General features: G+C 42.5%; 1 protein-coding gene across 1 annotated transcript in view; it reads left to right on the forward strand.

The window, feature by feature from the left end:
* Nucleotides 1-243: 243 nt before the first annotated feature.
* TBC1D9 (TBC1 domain family member 9) overlaps nt 244-18,193 on the forward strand; it is a 74,833-nt gene continuing 56,883 nt past the window's right edge. The window contains exon 1 of the mRNA XM_054562949.1: nt 244-579. Coding sequence (XP_054418924.1) covers nt 444-579 — 136 coding nt within the window. The 5' untranslated portion in view covers nt 244-443. The remainder of the gene's footprint in view (nt 580-18,193) is intronic.

Consider the following 18,193-nt stretch of genomic DNA (forward strand, 5'->3'; position numbering starts at 1 on the left):
GGCGCCGCAGGAGTAGCCGCGCCCCAGCCCAGCTCGGCCCGCACCGTGGGGCCGAAGAAGTTCGAGTCGCCTGCAGTGCTGCCCGCTACCTAGCCGGATCCCGGGACCGAGCCACACCGTTTTCTTCTCCCGCCGCGCTGGGCCGCGGCCCGGCTGCGGGCAGTGGGCCTGGGCGTCTGCGGCCGCGGGCTCGCGGGAGGCGGCGGCGCGCGGGGAGGATGCTGCTCACGGTGCCCAGGTCCTCGCCGTCCACCTCGGCCGCCCGCGGGGTCTTTGTTGTGGCTGAGGTGCCGCCCGCCACCCGCTGCTGAAGTCGCTTTCCGACACCGCACCCAGCGGGCAGACGGGTGAGCGTGTGCCCGGGGGTGCGCGCCCGTGCGCGCCGGTGTGTGCAGGAGCCGACCCGCCGCCCCATTGTGCGACCGCCCGCGGCGCCCGGGAACATGTGGGTGAACCCAGAGGAGGTGCTGCTGGCCAACGCGCTGTGGATCACCGAGAGGGCCAACCCTTACTTCATCCTGCAGCGGAGGAAGGGGCACTCGGACGACGGAGGCGGCGGCGGTGGCGGTGGACTGGCGGGTAAGGACCCGCGGCAGGTCCCTGCGGAAGGGGTGGGGGGCCCCGAGAGCTGCGGCGCCAGCCGGGGCGCTGGCCTGCGGACACCCGAGACGCCTCCCGGTCCCCCGGGGCTCAGCCGCCCGCCCCATTTCGGTGCTGGGAAGGCATCGAGAGTCGTGATTTTCGGACTGTGCAAGAGATGCTTATTTTCTGACCGTATTAGGCTGTGGGCCCTTCGTGCTCTGGGTGCCTCACAAGTGGGTGATGTTGAAGGGAATGGAGATGAGTGAGTCTGGGTGGGGGGTATCAGCCCTGATGAACTAAATGCGGTACTTCCCCCTCCCCCTCCCCCCTTTAGAAAACAATCTCTCTTTACAGATGGGCAAGAAAGGTGGAGGACAGTTCATTTTTACTTCATTCTCTTTACTGGTAATGGCAGGATCTGGTATAAAATGCTCTTTTGTTTGAAGGCAAGCAATGATTAAGGAACTGGTGTGGTCATTCCCTATAGCAGTTACCGCCTAAGAGAATAAGGAAAAAGGAATTTCTGTTGTTGTTGCACCGAATTACACATAGCAAGCAAGTTATGTGGTTGTAAAAGGAATTAGCAGTATAACTGTGTTTTAACTATTCTTAACTCAATCACTTCTTCCTGAAACCTCTCACAAGGTGTGATTAATATTGTACCTATTACTAAAACCATGCCATATCACTCGGGATGATCAAATCAGACCCATGTCCTAAGCAGCGCCATATCAGAAAGGGCTTTATTAACTAACAAGTTTGCTTGGTGATAGGTTATACAGAATCTTGAACTCCTACAGTACTAGAGAAAGGACCGTTGCTCTTCCTGTTGGTTAGAATGAACAGAACTGGATACTTTTTAAAATACAATGAAAAAGTTAGCAGAAGAAGCAGGAGAGGCTCAACCAGAAAAGGGAAGACCCTTGACCTTTTCAGAATATGTCACCTTCCCAGAACTTGCTTGCTAGGTAAATTGTTGCTTTTAAAATGCTCTTAGAAGGAAACATTCCTGGTATAGAATATATTTACTTGTGATTATAATTTATAAACCAGTTTGCTCAAGATTACAATTCAAATGTCACGTTGTATGGCCTCTACTGGATTGCAAAATCTGGGCTAGTGCATCAGATCGCCTGTCAGCAGTCTGATTTTTCTGCACTTTTTCTACCATAAAAGAGAAGAGAATCTGCAGAGTTGCAGACCCCGCTCTGGAAATTCTGAGGAGCGTCCTAGAATCAGAAATTTCCAGTTCATTTTGCAGGAGCTGCCTCACTATATACATTACTATGTCACTTGCATGTCTAATATTGGGATCAGCCCAAGTTGCCCTTTCAGTCTAAAGCAACAATGTGGAGTTGATAGCTTATCGTGTTAATGAAAAACACTTCCTGCCTGCAGTCAACCCTCCTATACCCTGTAACAACTGGGTGATTGTTTCCTAGGCTCACTTGTAATAGGTTATGAAAACTCAGAGATGCAGAGCCTTCTTTTTCTAGGTAACATTTTTATTGCATTCCTTCTGGCTCTTAGAGCTGTAACTGACTGCAGTCCACTTGGAATCTCACCAGTGATGACATTTCAGATAAAGTTATGTCTTTTGAATTGAGAAATCACAGCTTTTACACTTATTGCTGGAATAGTTGAAATTATTGTCATAAGTAAAAATATCCCTGCCAACAAAGGCTATTTTCAACCCACAGAGAAAAAAACATTTGCTCTGATAGACTGGGGCCACGTGAAATGCAGCAGCGACATTTTAGAAGTCCTTGTTACTAGGTATAGTATATTCTGATTCTAATGCAAATTCATTCATGCGTTTATTAACTCACTAAGTCATTTCACAAATATTCGTTGGCATTTTCTGAAGGGCCTGTGTCACAAAGCTGACAGCCTGGTAGAAGACAAATGTTGATAAAATAATCATACAAATAAATTGATGTAAAATTGGCACTCTGTGGGGTCCCTACAGAAAACAGAATCCAGCCTAGTTCAAGTGAAGGGAGGTTCATGGAAGAACAGCTTAGGAAGATCGAGGCAAGGTTACTAGAGCCAGTGGAGGGCGAAGCTGGGGCACTGGCACCACCCTACGGGGCAGGAATGATGATGCTGGGGGCAGCGTGAGCTGGAAGGATGAGCTTGGACCTCCAGGGAAGCAGCCACCCCTAGGAGCACAGACCACAGCAGAAAAGGAAAGAGGAGGATATGCTGGACCTCTCTTCTCCCACTTGCCAGCTTCTGCCATTGCCTCTCACCAGTGGCACCCAACAGGTCAGCTGGGCAGGGTGTCCTGGTGACCTAGTCTCTCGGGATCAGCCTCCGAGGAGGGATCTGAGAGGTGGGATAAAGGAGGATGGCCAGCACAAAATCAAAAGGAGAGGACCATGATGTTGGTCACCCCTGTCAGGGTTGGGGGTCAGAATGGGGACAGGGTAAGATTCCCTGAAAAAGAGACTTTTGAGTTGACAACTGAAGAAAGACACGATCGACCTGTGAGGTGTGAAGGGAGGAACAAATGTTGGGTATCAGTTGTTGGGGATTTTCTGGGGTATCTCAGAACTTTTCTATAATGTGCATCATCCGGACCAGCTCACTGGTCTACTCATTAGATGGATGACAGATGAGTAGGAAACCTGCTCCTGGTGGACTGGCCAGGAGTGCTCAGTGGTCCACGGTGCTTGGTGACATGTCAGCGCGAAAGCTGTCAAAGACAATGGGCCACAATGAGGCCACTTGCCTTTTTTTTTAAAAAAGTAAGTTATTCTCTTCCCAATTCCAGGTGGTATACATAGGTATTGACTGACACAATGATGTCTTTTATCGTAGATGCATTTGATTTATTATTTTACCTCCTTTAACTGAGTTTTCGTATTCATACAGAAAAGTTCACAAAATAAAGATGCATAGTACAAGGATTTATCACAGTGACACCTTGAAACCAACACCAGGATAAACAATAGAGCATTGCCAATGCCCCAAAAGTCCCCGGGGACCTTCTTCCAGTCATAACTTACCCTCCCAAAAAAGTGGGAAAAAATCCTGATTTTGGTAAATATTTCCTTGATGTTCTTTATAGAATTTCAGTCAAAGAACAAGCCCCTAAACACAGCATTTTGGTTTTGCCTGTGTCTTTTAAGCAAGGATGAATGGAATCTTAGAGTATGTATTCATGTGTCTGGATTCCTTGCTCAGCATTGTGTTTGTGATATTTATGAATGTTGTTGTTTGTGGCTGTAGTTTGTTCATTTTTCTGTGCTGTACAGAAAACTATTGTCCAAGGATACCTACCCCCAACCATTTATCCGTGTTGTTGGTGGACCTTGGATGAGCTGATTAGGGCACTAAGGGTGAGGTGGCCATGATCATTCTTGTATGTGTTTCTTGGTGTCCTTGGGCACCTCCTTCTACTTGTCTGTACTCAGGAGAGCAAAGCCAGCTTACAGGTTATCTGTACCATCAACCTCAGCAAATGGTATCAACCCATTTTCCAAAGTACTTGTACTAACATACTCCCCTCAGCAGCATATGGGCATTTCCCTTGCTCTATATCCTTGTCAGTATTGTCAGTCTTTGTAATTTTAGTCATTCTGGGGATTTTGTAGTAATAGCACATTGTGGAGTTAATTTGCTTTCTCCTGACTGATGAGGCTGAGTGCTTTTCATGTGTATTGGCAGTTAGCAGTATTTTGTGACATGGTAGTTCAAGTCTCTTGTCCACTTTTCAGTTGGGTTGTCTACCTTTTTCTTACTGACTTGTAGGTATTTTAAATGTACTCTGGATATGAGTTCATTGTTGATAATATGTGTGGCAGAATATTCATTCTGTTGCTTGCTCGTGCACTCTCTTTAGGATGAACAGAGGTTCTTAACTTTAATGTCTAAATCCTTTATTGATTCCATTTCCGTTATGGTTAGTGTTTTACTGTGTCCTGTTTGATAAGTCTTTTCCTATTCTGAAGTTATTAAGATATTCTTCTATCTTTGAGAAATGTTTCAGTTTTAACCCCCAAATTTATATTTACAGTTCACTGGGAATTAGCGTTTGAATATTGTGTGAAATAGAGATCAAGTTTTATGGAAAAAAAAAAAAAGCTTTTATAGGCAGCCAGTTGTCTCAGCATGATTTATTAGTAAGTCCATTCTGTTCCCACTGCTTTGTAGGGCTATTTTGGTCATAAATCAAATAACCAGATGTGTGTCAATTTGTTTGGGATCCCTAGTCTATTGCTTTTGTCTATTAGAATATGTGTTTGCACCAGTACCACACTGTAGTTTTATAATAAGAGTTTACATTCATTAGATGAAGCCTCGTATTTTGTTTCTTGTTCTTTAAGAGTTTCTTGGCATTCTTTGTCTTTTCCATTTACATAACATTTTCAAATCTGCTTATTAAGTTCCACCAAAACAAAACAACAGCAGCAACAAAGACTTTTGAACTGTTGGAATTTTGAGTGAGAGTAAAGTCTATGAATAAATTTGGGCAACATTGATATCTTTATTGATATTGAGACTTGTGGTCCATGAACATGGTATGTTCCTCTATTTATTTAGATCTTAAATTTTCTTTCAATGATGTTTCATAGTTTTCTGTGTAGAGGTCTTACACATCTTTTATTAGATTTATTCCTAGGTATTTCATATTTTTTACTCTATTTTTAAAAATTTCATATTCTAATTTTTTTTGCTGACCTTTAGAAATAGTTAGTGTTTTTATTTTTATATTGATCTATATCCAGAACATAGCTAACTAATGAAATGAATTTTAGTAATTTATCTGCAGATTCTTTGGTATTTTCTGCATATAGAGTCATATCATCTTGAGAATATTGACTGTTTTATCCCCTTTCTTTTTAATTAATTTATTTACTTTTTAAATACATTTGTCTCTGCCTTCCCCCCCCCTCTCTCCTTTTCTAATGTTTTTATTTTATAAAATTTTTCTTTGCCTATTTGCACAGGCAGATTGTACAATGTTGAATAACTGTTGATTTTACATATCTTTGTCCCCTTCCAGGTCTCAAAAGAAAAACTTTTGACATTTATTCAAATATGGTGATAATTGTGGAGATAATTTTTTTTTTCATTTTAAGGAAGTTCTTATTCCTGGTGTGCCAAGTGTTTTGAATTATGTGCAGGTGCTGAATTTTTAAAAATTCTTTTTATGTCTATTGAGGAAATTGTATGATTTTTTTCTCTTTCATTCTGTTAGTGTGGTGATTTATACTAACTGATTTTTCAATTATTTAACCAAACTTGCATGTATAAAATAATCAACTTGTCTGTGCTATATTACTGTTTTTATATGTGCATTGATACCTCTTGCTGAAATATTTTATTTAGGAATTTTGCCTTCTCATAGATGAATAGGATTGGCTTGCAGTTTTTCTTTTTCATAGTCACCCATCCCAATTTGTCTCGAGACTTTACCTGACTTTTCAAAGAAGCTGTAAGAATGCAAGCATGTAATTTGTGGAGGACTTCAGATGGCTTTTGATGTCTTCTGGGTGTTCATATACTGTTCTCAAGAAGCAGGGAAGAGGAAATGTACTCCAAGCCTCCTGTTAGAAGTTGGAGGGGTTGAGGCCGACTTCCTGTTTCAGGGCCACTCTATGAACTTTCTGCTTTGCTCTCACTGTGCACAGAGAGGACCCACTTAGAAGAGATCCGGCTTTCACAGTGGGACGGTTCTCAGGCCTGCCACAAAAGCCTGTTCTGTAGTTGTGTACAAATCAGGCATTTGTAATGTGAGACTAGGCAGTTTGCAGTGCTAACAGCTTTGGTGGGTACCACGTTGAGGTGTGGGACCCTCACGCGTGCTTCTTAGCCAGTAGGGTACAGACAGTACCACAGGCAAACTGGAAAGCCACCAGGGTGCCTCTTCACACAGCCTTGTGTTCTCCACCCCTCAGAGGGCTCTGGTCTTTTTCAGCCCTTCCCTTAGGAAGCAGACAGCTGGATTCAAGCCCCACCCTTCGGTTACCAAGAGAGATGTGATTGGGGAAGTGTCCCTTTCTGAGCTTGATTTTTTTTTATACGTATAGGATGGTTCAGTAACCTCTTAGCAGTCATGGTGAGGATTCTGAGAGGTAAGTTATGTACAATGCAGTTAGCATAGAGAGCCATTCTTAGAAGACATCACATCCTTGCCCTCCCCTTGCTGATGGTCTCACCCAGGTGTCAGGAGGCAGCTGCTCTAACCAATTCACACCTGTGTGAGACTCCAGAGGCCTGCAGTTTACAGAGACACCACATTTTTTAAAGGGTGCTGTTAAAACAAATAGTATCTATCTGATATTTAGGTAGCTTAAAAAATTGAGTCAAATATTCAGGCTTTTTGGAAAAGGTAATTTTTGACCAGCAACTTTAAATTGTTTTTACATACCTACCTCCTTTCCTCCCTCCCACCTTCCCTTCCTGGATGTGCACATTTTAAAAGTTCTGTGCGTAAACATGGTACAGATGCTCCTCGGCTTACCACAGGGTTATGTCCTGATAAACCATTGGAAGTAGAAAATACCCAAAGCCGAAACTGCACTTAATACACTTAACCTACTGGACATTGTAGTCTAGCCTATGTTAAATGTGCCTAGAGAACTTAACATTAGCCTGCAGTTGGGCAAAATCACCTAACACAAAGCCTATTTTATAAAAGTGTTGAATATCTCCTATAATATATTACGCACATGCTTTTCTCAGCATTGTAAAGTAAAAAAAAAAAAAAAGACAAGCCGAACCATCGAAAGTCACGGACCCTTTTTCTTTTCTCTCTCTTCTCCCTCTTTCTCTCCTTGCACAAGTGACTCTCTGATAGTGGCATATGTGACTACCAGAGAGAGGACTGGGGTAGAAGACTGGGAGGGGCCGCCTTCTCTCTTTCTATACATATGTATGTAACAATATAGATTCAGATAGAGGTAGAGATGTGTAGCTAATAGATGGTTAATTAGCCAATTAGGAATTTGTAATTTAGAAATATTTGTTCTAGTACAGTAGTCCCTCCTTATAAGCAGTTTTGCATTCTGTGGTTTTACTTACCCATGGTCAACGTCAGTCAAAAATATTAAATGGAAAAATCAAGAAATAAACAATTCATAAGTTTTAAATTGTGTACCATTCTGAGGAAGGTGATGAAATCTCAAGTTATCCTGCTTTATCCTGCTTAGGGTGTGAATCATCCCTTTGTCCAGCATCTCCACGCTGCGTGTGCTTCCCATATGGAAGTCACTTAGTACCTGTCTCAGGGGTCAGGTCAACTGTCTGGTATCACAGTGCTTGTGTTCAAGTCACCCTTATTTTCCTTAATGACCCCAAAGACATTCGCATAACTTTTATCACAGTATATTGTTATAATGGTTCTCCATTATTATTAGCTATTATTAATCTCCTACTATGCCTAACACATAAGTTTAACTTTACCATAGGTGTGTATGTACAGGAAAAACGAGAATATATAGGGTTCAGTGCTATCCATGATTTAGGCATCCACTGGGGGTCTTGAACTGTCCCTCGTGGATTAGAAGGGACTACTGTAGTTAAGCCAGAGAGCCATGAAGACGTCATTAACCCACTTTCCCCATTTCTGTGTTTTGTGTTTATTTGTTTGTTCTTCTTCCAGGTGTGTGTTCTAGAAAGCTCAGAGGATACACCAGCCATTTTTTTGAGGTGTTCTGAAATTGTCAGTGGGCTTCTGGTTTGCTTCAAAGGGCACCTCACAGTTTTGATTTACACATCCTGTCAGGGAGCTAGGTTTCCTCTCAGTAGGATCCATTAAGGTTCCCCTTCCAACCCTCCGTGGAAGATCTGGATGAGAAATTTCCAGATCTGTTTGGGCCCTGTTCGGGTCCATGTTGCACAAAGCTTGGTGAATAACTATGTGGTCCATGGGGTGAGGCCTGTGAAATGCGCACCTGCCCTTTCAGCTCAGGTGCTCTAAGGCTTGCGGGCAAGTATTTGCTGGGGGAAGGTCAAGTAGAACACTGAGGACTTCAACTCTGTTTACACTCTGAATAAAAGAAAAGTCAACACTGCTTACATCTTTTAGTTTTCTTAGATTGTGTTTAATACTTCTTCATAAGGAAAACTATTTACATTTTAGTAGTACAAATGAGTTTTTGAAATCTTGTTTAGCCTAGGAACCAAGGTAGTCTCTAAAAAAATAAGCAGGACTTAATAAATTTACACTTGGACTCTTTCATTAAAGCATGGAAAGAAGAAATCGTTACTTCATTTACTCTCTTTTACCCCATCGGCATTATATCATATTTACATATCTAATACTGTGCTTAGTCTAACTTGAAGAGACCATGCTGGCTACAGGCAGAGTTTGGATTTGTGCTTAGCTGGGACTGAATATAGAAAGAGAAGGATAAAAAGCAAGATAAAAAGAAGAGAGGAAGATGGAATTGGAATGCATCCTTTGGGAAGTTCAGGAAACAGGCAAAGTGAACCCCAGTCTTAGAAACGTAGTTTTGAGCATGGAAATGAAGGGAACGAGCAGAGCAAGCCTGCGCCTTCTCGCGTGCTGCGTTGCCGTTGTTGTGATGTTGTTGTGAGGTCATTGTCTTAGTGCACCATGGGTTACAGTGACATGATTCTGTATGCCAGGAAGTCTGAAAACTAACTCTAGATTTTCCTTAAAAATATTTCCAAACCTTCCCCATTTCCAGCCTTCTGGCGAAGATGCCTTTGGAATGAAATATGGAGCCATTCCAAGTTACACAGTTAAGAAGCATTGAACCTTTGGATTTAGCACCAGACAAGGAAAGGCCTGTTTGTATGGGCTTCCCATAAAAAACACAGAAATCCATGTTTATTGTGAGGGAGGTCGAACTCCAAAAGTTTATGGCTACCAAAGGAGGAAAATGTAAATTCAACATACAATGTTGATTTTTATTAATGTAATTAATAATCTTTGTGAATATAAAAATATTTTTGTGCTTTTTATAGGATCATTACAACACTCTAGCTCCTCCAAACTATTGGGTTGGTTAGAAAGTTCATTTAGTTTTTCCATACAATAGCTCTAGTAGTGCTAAGTTGTCTTTAACTTCATTTGAAACAATTTTGTTGGTATTGTGACAGCTGTCATATCAGCATGCATTTAAAAAAAAATCAAAACTGGTGAATTGTTGTGCAGCCATTTTAATATTGAAGATTGAAGAAGGCACAACATTTTTGGTGTATTATGCTTTATTATTTAAAGAAAGGAAAAAATGCAACTGAAATGTAAAAAAGGATTTGTGCAGTGTATGTATGGAGAAGGTGCTGTGATTGATTGAACATGTCAGGGGTGGTTTGCAAAGTTTCTTGGTACTACTGACATTTTGGCCAAATACTTCTTTGCTGTGGGGCTGCCTTATGCATTGGAAGATGTTTAGCAGCACCCCCAGCTGCTACCTATAGGAGCCATTAGTGGGAGATAGCAGCCAACATAATCAAAATATCCAAATCAATTATGAAATGATCAGATGAAATTACTCATGAAAATGAAAACCATGTCCTTTATTTTACAGAGAAAACTAAATGCTCTTCTTGACCAACCCAATACTGTTTCTTTTAGGGATATTAAATAGGTGAGATTTTCAAGAACTCGGGCCCCACCCCTTTCATCAGCTCCTTAAAGTAGAGTGTGAATAACACACATGAAGAGCCAGTACTCTAAAGTCTTACCTGCCTCAACTTTTCCACCAAAGTGATTTTTCAGGAATTTCTCGTTGCTGGCAACAGGATTACTATACAGTATAAGAAATCTTTTACCGTCTCTAGGTAATTCTGTTATTCTTCCACGTAGTTAAAAACGTTCAGTTTGCTATAAGTGTTTAAACAACAGGAATATATCACTATCTTTGAATAAAAAATCCAGTGCTTCCTTTTTACTTTCATCCTGGTACCCCGATGTGGGACCCTTCAGCTACAGTTATTGTGGGGAAGGCTGTGCGGGCGCACACGCATGCGTGCCCGAGTGCATACCTGGGTGCGTGCGTACTTGTGTGTGTGCGTGCGTGCGTGCGTGCGTGCGTACCTGTGTGTTGGGAGGATGCAGCAAGGTTGGGAGCGGAGGGCGCGGATTGAGACCGTAAAGCATCCAGCCTAAGTCTCAGGCCTGCCACTGCTGTGGCTGCCCGCCTCCGGGCAGACGCCCCTCTCAGGGAGCCCGGGGAACCCCTCACCCCCATGCTCTGTAATGCAGAGCACCCGGCTCTGACAGGTAACTCCCCTGGCACCCCCTTGTTAATGCTCCTTCTCTACAGGCAAATGGAAAGAAGATTGAGGTCTGACTACAGAACAGTGAGTTGGCGTTTCCCCTTTGCAGTCTGCAGTTCAGGTATCAGCCTGATCAGTGTGCAGCTCTGATTAGATGGCTTCTCTAATCAGGACAGACCACACACTCCGTTTCTCCCCAACGACTCTCAGGGAGTAATCCTCAGGGTGGGAGCGGGAAGCCCCTCTTTCTTCCTGTGCCTTCTTTCACAACTGGACCAGCTCTAGTCTCTCTAGTCTAGAGACGGTCCTGCCTGAGTGTAACTGTGATCTTTAGGAAGAGGGTGTCCCATGCCCCCTGACTTTAACCATTTATCTGCTGTCCCCTTTTATCTGAGCCCACGGTCCCCTTTCTCCTCACTGTCACCCCATAAAAATTAGTTTCCCCCTCTTCTGAAACCCCCATCTTCATGGCAAATTCCATGGAGGCTTCATAAAGACATCATATGGTTTTGTTTTCGAAAAAATTCATACATTTACGGGTTTTCTTTTTTTAAGGAGCCCTGCTCCCCTTGGCTGTACGGTTCCAATGTCGGGGTGTGTTTGACGACGCCAGCGCTCCATGTCTTTTTCACAACTTAAATAGCTTAGGTTGTACCCTTGATGGACATATCTGTAGTGAGTTGTGGTCTTCCCTCCAATAAAACTTTGTACCAGTAAAAGCTTTGGCTAGCAGAGGACACTTCCTACTCTTGCTTTTTACTTGTTGTGTGTGTGTGTGGACATTTCAGTTTGTCACAGGGACTGTGTACAATTGGGTGTGATAGTAGACGAAACTTTAGTGTGTGTACTTCTAAAGGCCACTTACAGATTTCTGTTGTGTTCTATTCCTGTTGTGCTTATGAGGGGGGAACCCAAAAAAACCGTAATTGTCTTCTGGAGGGCGGGCCCCTTGTAGTACAGGCTTCCCCCACTAGGTGAGTGTCCTAGGAACCCAGCTATGTCAACATGCTGGCTGGCATTGTTGTGAGAGGCTGCGTTCAGTTTCAGGGAATTTTTTTTGAAGACTCAACACGTTTGCCCACGTCATGATGGGTGATTTATGAGCGCACCTGCCCACACTGTGCTGTTTATCAGTTTTTGACCAGAAAGGACATGACCTCCATGTCCTTTCACCCCTCCCTATTCACCCCATCTCATGCTGAGCAACTTTTTGTTTCCCCAGATGAAAAAAGTCCTTAAAGGGAAACAACTTGTTTCTGTGGAAGTGGTAAAACAAAAAAACAACGGAAGCACTAAAAAGCGTCAAAAATCGACAAGTTCAACAGCTGTTTTGAGCAGTGGAAAAAAGTTTCGATAGGTGTATTGCATCAAATGGAGAGACTTTAAAGGTGACTGAAGTTTAAACATCTTAAGAATAAATATACAATTTTTAATAAATACATTCTGGTTTTTTGGGTTCCTCCTTGTATAATTCACTTTTTTAAGGTTTAGATGAGCACAGGGATTTTATCAAGGCCTGAATACTTTCTTCCCTTGCTGTTACTCACCAGCTAGATCTTTGTCTTAGAAGATTCGTAATGCTTACATCGAACGGGAGAGGGTATTTTTAAAAAGCTTAGTAAATGGGGATAATCATTTTTGTAAGGGCCTTGGAAATGTCCTTCCAATAAAGTATAAATGTCAAAGAGAATATCTATTTTTTTAAAAAAATTATGTATGGCAGACAGAGTTTGATAAAAAGAAATTCGATATTTATCTTTTATGGTAAAGTATATTTGCTGTGACGGAGTTGAAACATTTTTGGTGGATGCTAACTTAAAAGACTCTCTGTACCAGAACAAGGCACAGCAATGTTGTCTCCTAAATACGTGATCATGGCACTTAACTTCTCTGAGAGTTTTCCACATGAAAATGGGGATGGATCCCCCTGCCCACCTCACATGTGTACTGTGAGGGTCAAATGAGATGCTGAAAGTCCTTTGACAGCCGAAAGCAGCAGTCAGGTTTAATATTGTATTAGGGTGCTGTGTTTCCAGATGAAGCTCTCTCTTAACAGAGAATTGCCCATCTACTCAGCGAAATCAGGTAGATGGCAGCGGCAGCTCTGCTGAGCAGCCCTCAGTCCGGGGGCAGCCCAGACCAAGTCAGAGTAATGTGTAAATTAAACAGCCTCGCCCACACAGAGCAGAAAGACGTTAGAAAGAGGGGAGGAGGGAAGGAAGGAGGGGAAGGAAGAAAGCGAGGGAGGGAGGGAGGGAGGGGAGGAGGGGAGGAGGAAGGAAAAAAATTGAAAAGAAGAGAGAAAGGAAAAGAAGAAGAATGTTTGGTTTAGTAACTGTCTGGGACTGTAAGTTGGCAGGCCAGCTGTTTCTTACATCTAGTTGAAATTCACTGTTGCTTATTTCTTTGGAAGTAGAATAATGCATTGTTTTTCTATCACCCACACAGTTAAACAGTCCCATGTACCCTGAGACTTCATGTACCTTAAGGTTCTGGGCACCTTGTTTCTGCACAAAGTAGGAGGCAGAGAGAAAGCCTGCTTAATAAATGTTGTCCAGGTTGCTAGGTACAGTCAGGAAGCATCTGGGTTTATGGAAATGAGTGTACAAATGCACGTAATAAACATTCAGTGTTGTTTAGTGTAAAGTTTAGGGCTCTTTGCTGAAATTAACAGGGAAAATGAAGATCCAGGCATTAAGAAGTATCAAACTTAGTCCCCTGCAAAACCCTGAAGGATCTAGGAAAAAACATTTCTCAGAAAGAGAAGTTTCTCTGGAAAGACTCTTGTTTTCCTGGGCAAGTCTGGTCCTGACACCGGCTACATAGAAGAGGGATTAGCACCTGGATATTTAACAATTCCTGGCATTTTAAACTCAAATAATTATTTTTGAAAGGGAATGAGGAAGGAGGGAATGGAGGGAAAAGGGATATTACCTATATTGTGAAGGTCAAGTTTTTAAAATGTTAAACACTCAGAAATGTTCTTTCTTGCACAAAGATATATCTTTCCCCAAATATTTTGCAACATGTGATCCTCTCAGTCTGTCTTTTGTTTTCCCAGCTTTGACAGAGATGAAGTTGATGGGTATGGGGATAGGTTTCATTACCATAAACATTGATCATAGTTTTGGAGCACAATGTGGTAAATGGACACTGACTCTCGGCCCCAGCGTCAGAAAGACACTCAGGAGGGACGGGACCAAGTCGAACTGGGGAGTCCGTGTTCTATCTAAATAGTCAATCACAGGCTGTTATTTCCCCTGGCAGTCGTGTTGCGTGGTGCCACCATGACGCCTTTTGTTATAATTTACAAATACATGCTTTTGGTTGGATTGTATCAGTAGTAACGTTCGTTCTCCGATATTCATCCAACATCTTTGAAATGAGCCCCAAAGTGTTACTGATTCAAATAATCACAGCTTCCCTAGAAACCCTGGTTTCCTGGTAACAGGGAGGGAACCTTGGGGCCCTGGTATAAACAGCTCTGGAAACACTTGGGTTCTGTACTGAAACCAGTTTTAGCTGGTGATTGCATGGCTAACGTGACCTGGCCAAGACCAGATTTCATTTTGGTTAATTAAATAAACACTTAATGAGATGAGATGGGAGCTGAGCAGTGTTTTATTTAGAGCTTGGAGAACATGGGCAAATATGCAACAACAATGTTCTCATTGGGAAAGGCATCCTGATTTCCCTAAAGTCTTCTTGTTTTTGTATTTGAGACATCTTACATTAGTATCTAGCTGTTACGGCAGGATGCATTTGCACATTTGAATGTATTTGCAACTGTACAAAGATACCTGTTAGTGTATGGTTTTCTTTCCAAACAAGGCCAATGACAGGCGTCTGACGAGGTCAGGCAACTGTCCATGGAGAGCTGCTGTCCCAGAAGTCAGCTGGAGAAGATTATTGTGTAATCTACCCGCACTCCTAAATCCCACTTCCCTTTAGTAATATAGAACCCATTTCATAGTATACATTATTCATACATTCATCAATACTTGTTTGAGTTTATAGTTTTACCGGGTGCTACCTCTAGGGACAGCAGTCTAGTGTTTAAGACTGCAGGCTTGTGGTTAAGAGCTTGGCCTTGGGACCGCTCCCTGAGCAGATCCTGCACAGGGCATTGTGTACTTAGAAAAAGATGTCCCTTCTGAGCTCTGCCACTGGGAAGGCACAGCCCCCAGGCAGAGCTGGGCCTAGATTTCAGCACCACCCACCCGTCTTGTCCAGGTACTTTTAGGCAAGACACATACTGTTCAGAGGTAGAGAATAGCTTTGTACTGGAGTTGAAATCTACATCGCACTTCCAGGCTCGTGTGATTTGGCGCAAATTGCATTTCCTTGCTTCAGTCTCCTCATCTTAAAATGAGGGTGAAGGTAGTGCCTGTATATTGGAGTTGTTTACACTTACAAATGGAAAGTGTCGAGGACAGCAGTCGGACTGTAGCATGTGCTCAAAATCATGGCCATTGTGATGAGTTACAGGATGAGGAGTAGGAAGTTCAACCTGTGGTCCTCGGGCTCCACTTGTATGAGTGGATGGTTCTCACGATTTAAACAAAGTGACCTTGCTTCTGACTGGCTCAGCTTGGAGGTCCAGAACACCAGTTAAGGAACATTTTTCACTTCATGGTGTAATGGAAAGAGAAGAGGATATGGAGTAAGAATGCCTGGCACCGAGTCCCAGCTCTTCCATTTCAATTTTTTCATGTAAGGGCAAGTGAATAATGAATCTGGATGACTGAAGGACTCACAGATGTTTAATTTTGTTTTACTATGATGCTGCATAGGGTCTTAGATCAAGCATTCATTCCCTGAGACAAGTACCAGCTTGCAAACAATTTATCCTTTTGTGAACCAATCATTTTGGTGGTTCCAAAGACTTTTGTTGTTGTTGTTTTAATGGGTTAGCCAGGAGAAAATTTCTGGATTTGGGCAGTGGGACTCCTCATAATAAGTACTGGTCCTAATGAGACATATACCCTGCTACTCAATAACACTGAGACTTTTGGCCCCAGAGAAGCCGCCACCAAACGTCTAGACCAGTCAGTGGTGATATCCCTCCAAAATAGAGTGTTTGCTCAGATTCAAATCAAATAATTACCCAAAAGATTTTTTTTTTTAACAAAGGAACAAGGTAAGGGAGAAAAGCCTGTTGTATCAGTATTTTTTTTATTTTATTTTGAAAACCAGGCAGAAGGAGAGCACAGCCTGTTCCATGGACCTGAGGTCGTCACCTCCCTCGGTGCCTCTGTCGGTCGGTGCTGTTGTGCTGGACAAGCTGAACTTGGGGAATGTGGTTGAGTGCAGTCCCATTTTCACTTCCTCAGAATCTCCTAGTAGTGGTTGAGTCTCATTAAAATCATGGGGATTTGTTCAAATGTCTAACATCTCTAACATCTTAAAAGAAACACAATAGCTAATGTACACCTTGGCCATCGTTACTTTTATGAGGGCTTCACATTCTGAAATCCAGAGAGGTGATTTCAACTGTATTGTCCTGTGGAACCTGAAATGGGGGGAGAGACAGACAGACAGACAGACACCAGTTAATGGCAATTCTATGGCTATGGTGAATGAGGACTGTGTGATACAGGGAAAATCCAAAACAGGAGGAAGAGTAAGAATTTAGGATACTAAAAGGAACAAAGCAATGCCAGAAAGATCTGTCATGTACCTCAGCGTAGCACTAAATGCTTCCATTTGTTTGCATTACATATGCCTGCATTTTCGTCAAAGGAAATAGATTTTCGCCTCTAAAATGGCTAACAAATTAATTAAAAGCTTTGGCAGAACTGTTACTTTCCTACCATTTAAAGTGTGTGTGTGTGTGTGTGTGTGTGTGTGTGTGTGTGTGTGTAGTCTGTCTGGAAAAAGTCCAGCCATTGTTAATATAATGAGAATGGTTTGCATGACATCATTGTAACCTGGCAGCCAAGGAGAGTAGGCTGGAAAGCACATGTGTGAACAAGGACAACTTCACTGTACTTAGTCAGTGGGGGCAGTAGATACTGTTGAGTGAGCATGCGTACTGTGTGGCCATCCCATTCAAAATGACTGAGCAAGTAGAGCAACAAATCTGCATCAAATTTTGCATTAAGCTTGAACATTCCTCCGCAGAAACTATTCAGATGACTCAGGTTTTCGGGGAAGACGCAATGAGTGCAACACAAATAAAAGTGGCACAAATGCTTCAGAGATGGTCAAGGATCTGTTGAAAGTGATCCACGTTCTGGAAGGCCTGCACCACGCAGAACACCTGAGAATGCTGAACGTGTATGGGCTGCAATCAACACAGATCGGCGACCGACAGTGCGAGAACTAGGAGCTGATCTGGGGATTCCGAAAACTACTGTGACTGAGATTTTTACACAGGATCTTGGCATGAGACATGTGCAAATTTGTACTGTGGCTTCTGCTACCAGGGCAGGAGCATCATGTTGCAGTTGCTAATGACTTGATTCAACCTTCTACCACTGAACCAGACTTCCTCATGAAGGTCATACCTTTGATAGGGACTGAGGCGTCATTGTCCTGTGTACAATGTTTCTTGTGTCTCCTTCAGTCAGTGCTTCTGTTTTTCGTATTACATGGCTGGATACCTTTCTGGACAGACTAATACCTTCATGTAACTAAGAAACTGCTTGAACTTGAGAGAATTGTTTCCTTTCTACTTATGTTGGATGGTAGCCAACATTCCTGCCTGTTGTTAAACATGGTATCAAAAGAATGTGCCTGAAGTTCGTAGCCAGTGACCTTTATAATCACTGTACACTTTTGTATTTTGTGTTGTGTTTACCACAACACATTCTTTAACCTAAGTGCTGTAGAATCTACTTGTTTTTAACTTTAGCCTTGGCAACAGGTCAAATAGCACAATGAATTCCTCTACTGCACCTCCAAACACTTAAAAAATAAATGCACATGAGAACCCCCACATATACTTTTTGGTAGACTCTCATTTTTTAAAGAACATTATATCTGGAGAAAGATTCGAATGAGAAAAGGGGAATACTGCTTGTTCAGGGCCATGGGGTAATCGAAGACAGGTGTTAAGAGATGTAGAGCGAAGCTGGCTCATGCCTCAGGTGGAGTCTGCCATATGCAGCGGCTGGGTGAGCGGCCTCTCTCTCTCTCTCTCTCTTTCTTTCTCTTTTAGCCTTTTCTCTATTTTTACTCTCTGGCTAATTCATCATTCACTCACTGACCCAGTCATGTATTCATCTATTCACTCATTCATCCATCAAACAGATATTAGGTATACTTTTTTTTTTCTTACTAAAGATGCAAAAATATATGACATCATCCCCTCTATTTGAGTGGATTCAGCAAGAATCTGCACAGATGTTTAAGTCTGAAATTAGTGTCTTGGTTTTGTTGAGACTTAATGAGAGAGGCTTTGAAATGC

Source organism: Pteronotus mesoamericanus, unplaced genomic scaffold (genome assembly GCF_021234165.1).
Source record: "Pteronotus mesoamericanus isolate MK-2021 breed Mesoamerican mustached bat unplaced genomic scaffold, CSHL_Meso_final contig_163, whole genome shotgun sequence".
Lineage (NCBI taxonomy): Eukaryota > Metazoa > Chordata > Mammalia > Chiroptera > Mormoopidae > Pteronotus > Pteronotus mesoamericanus.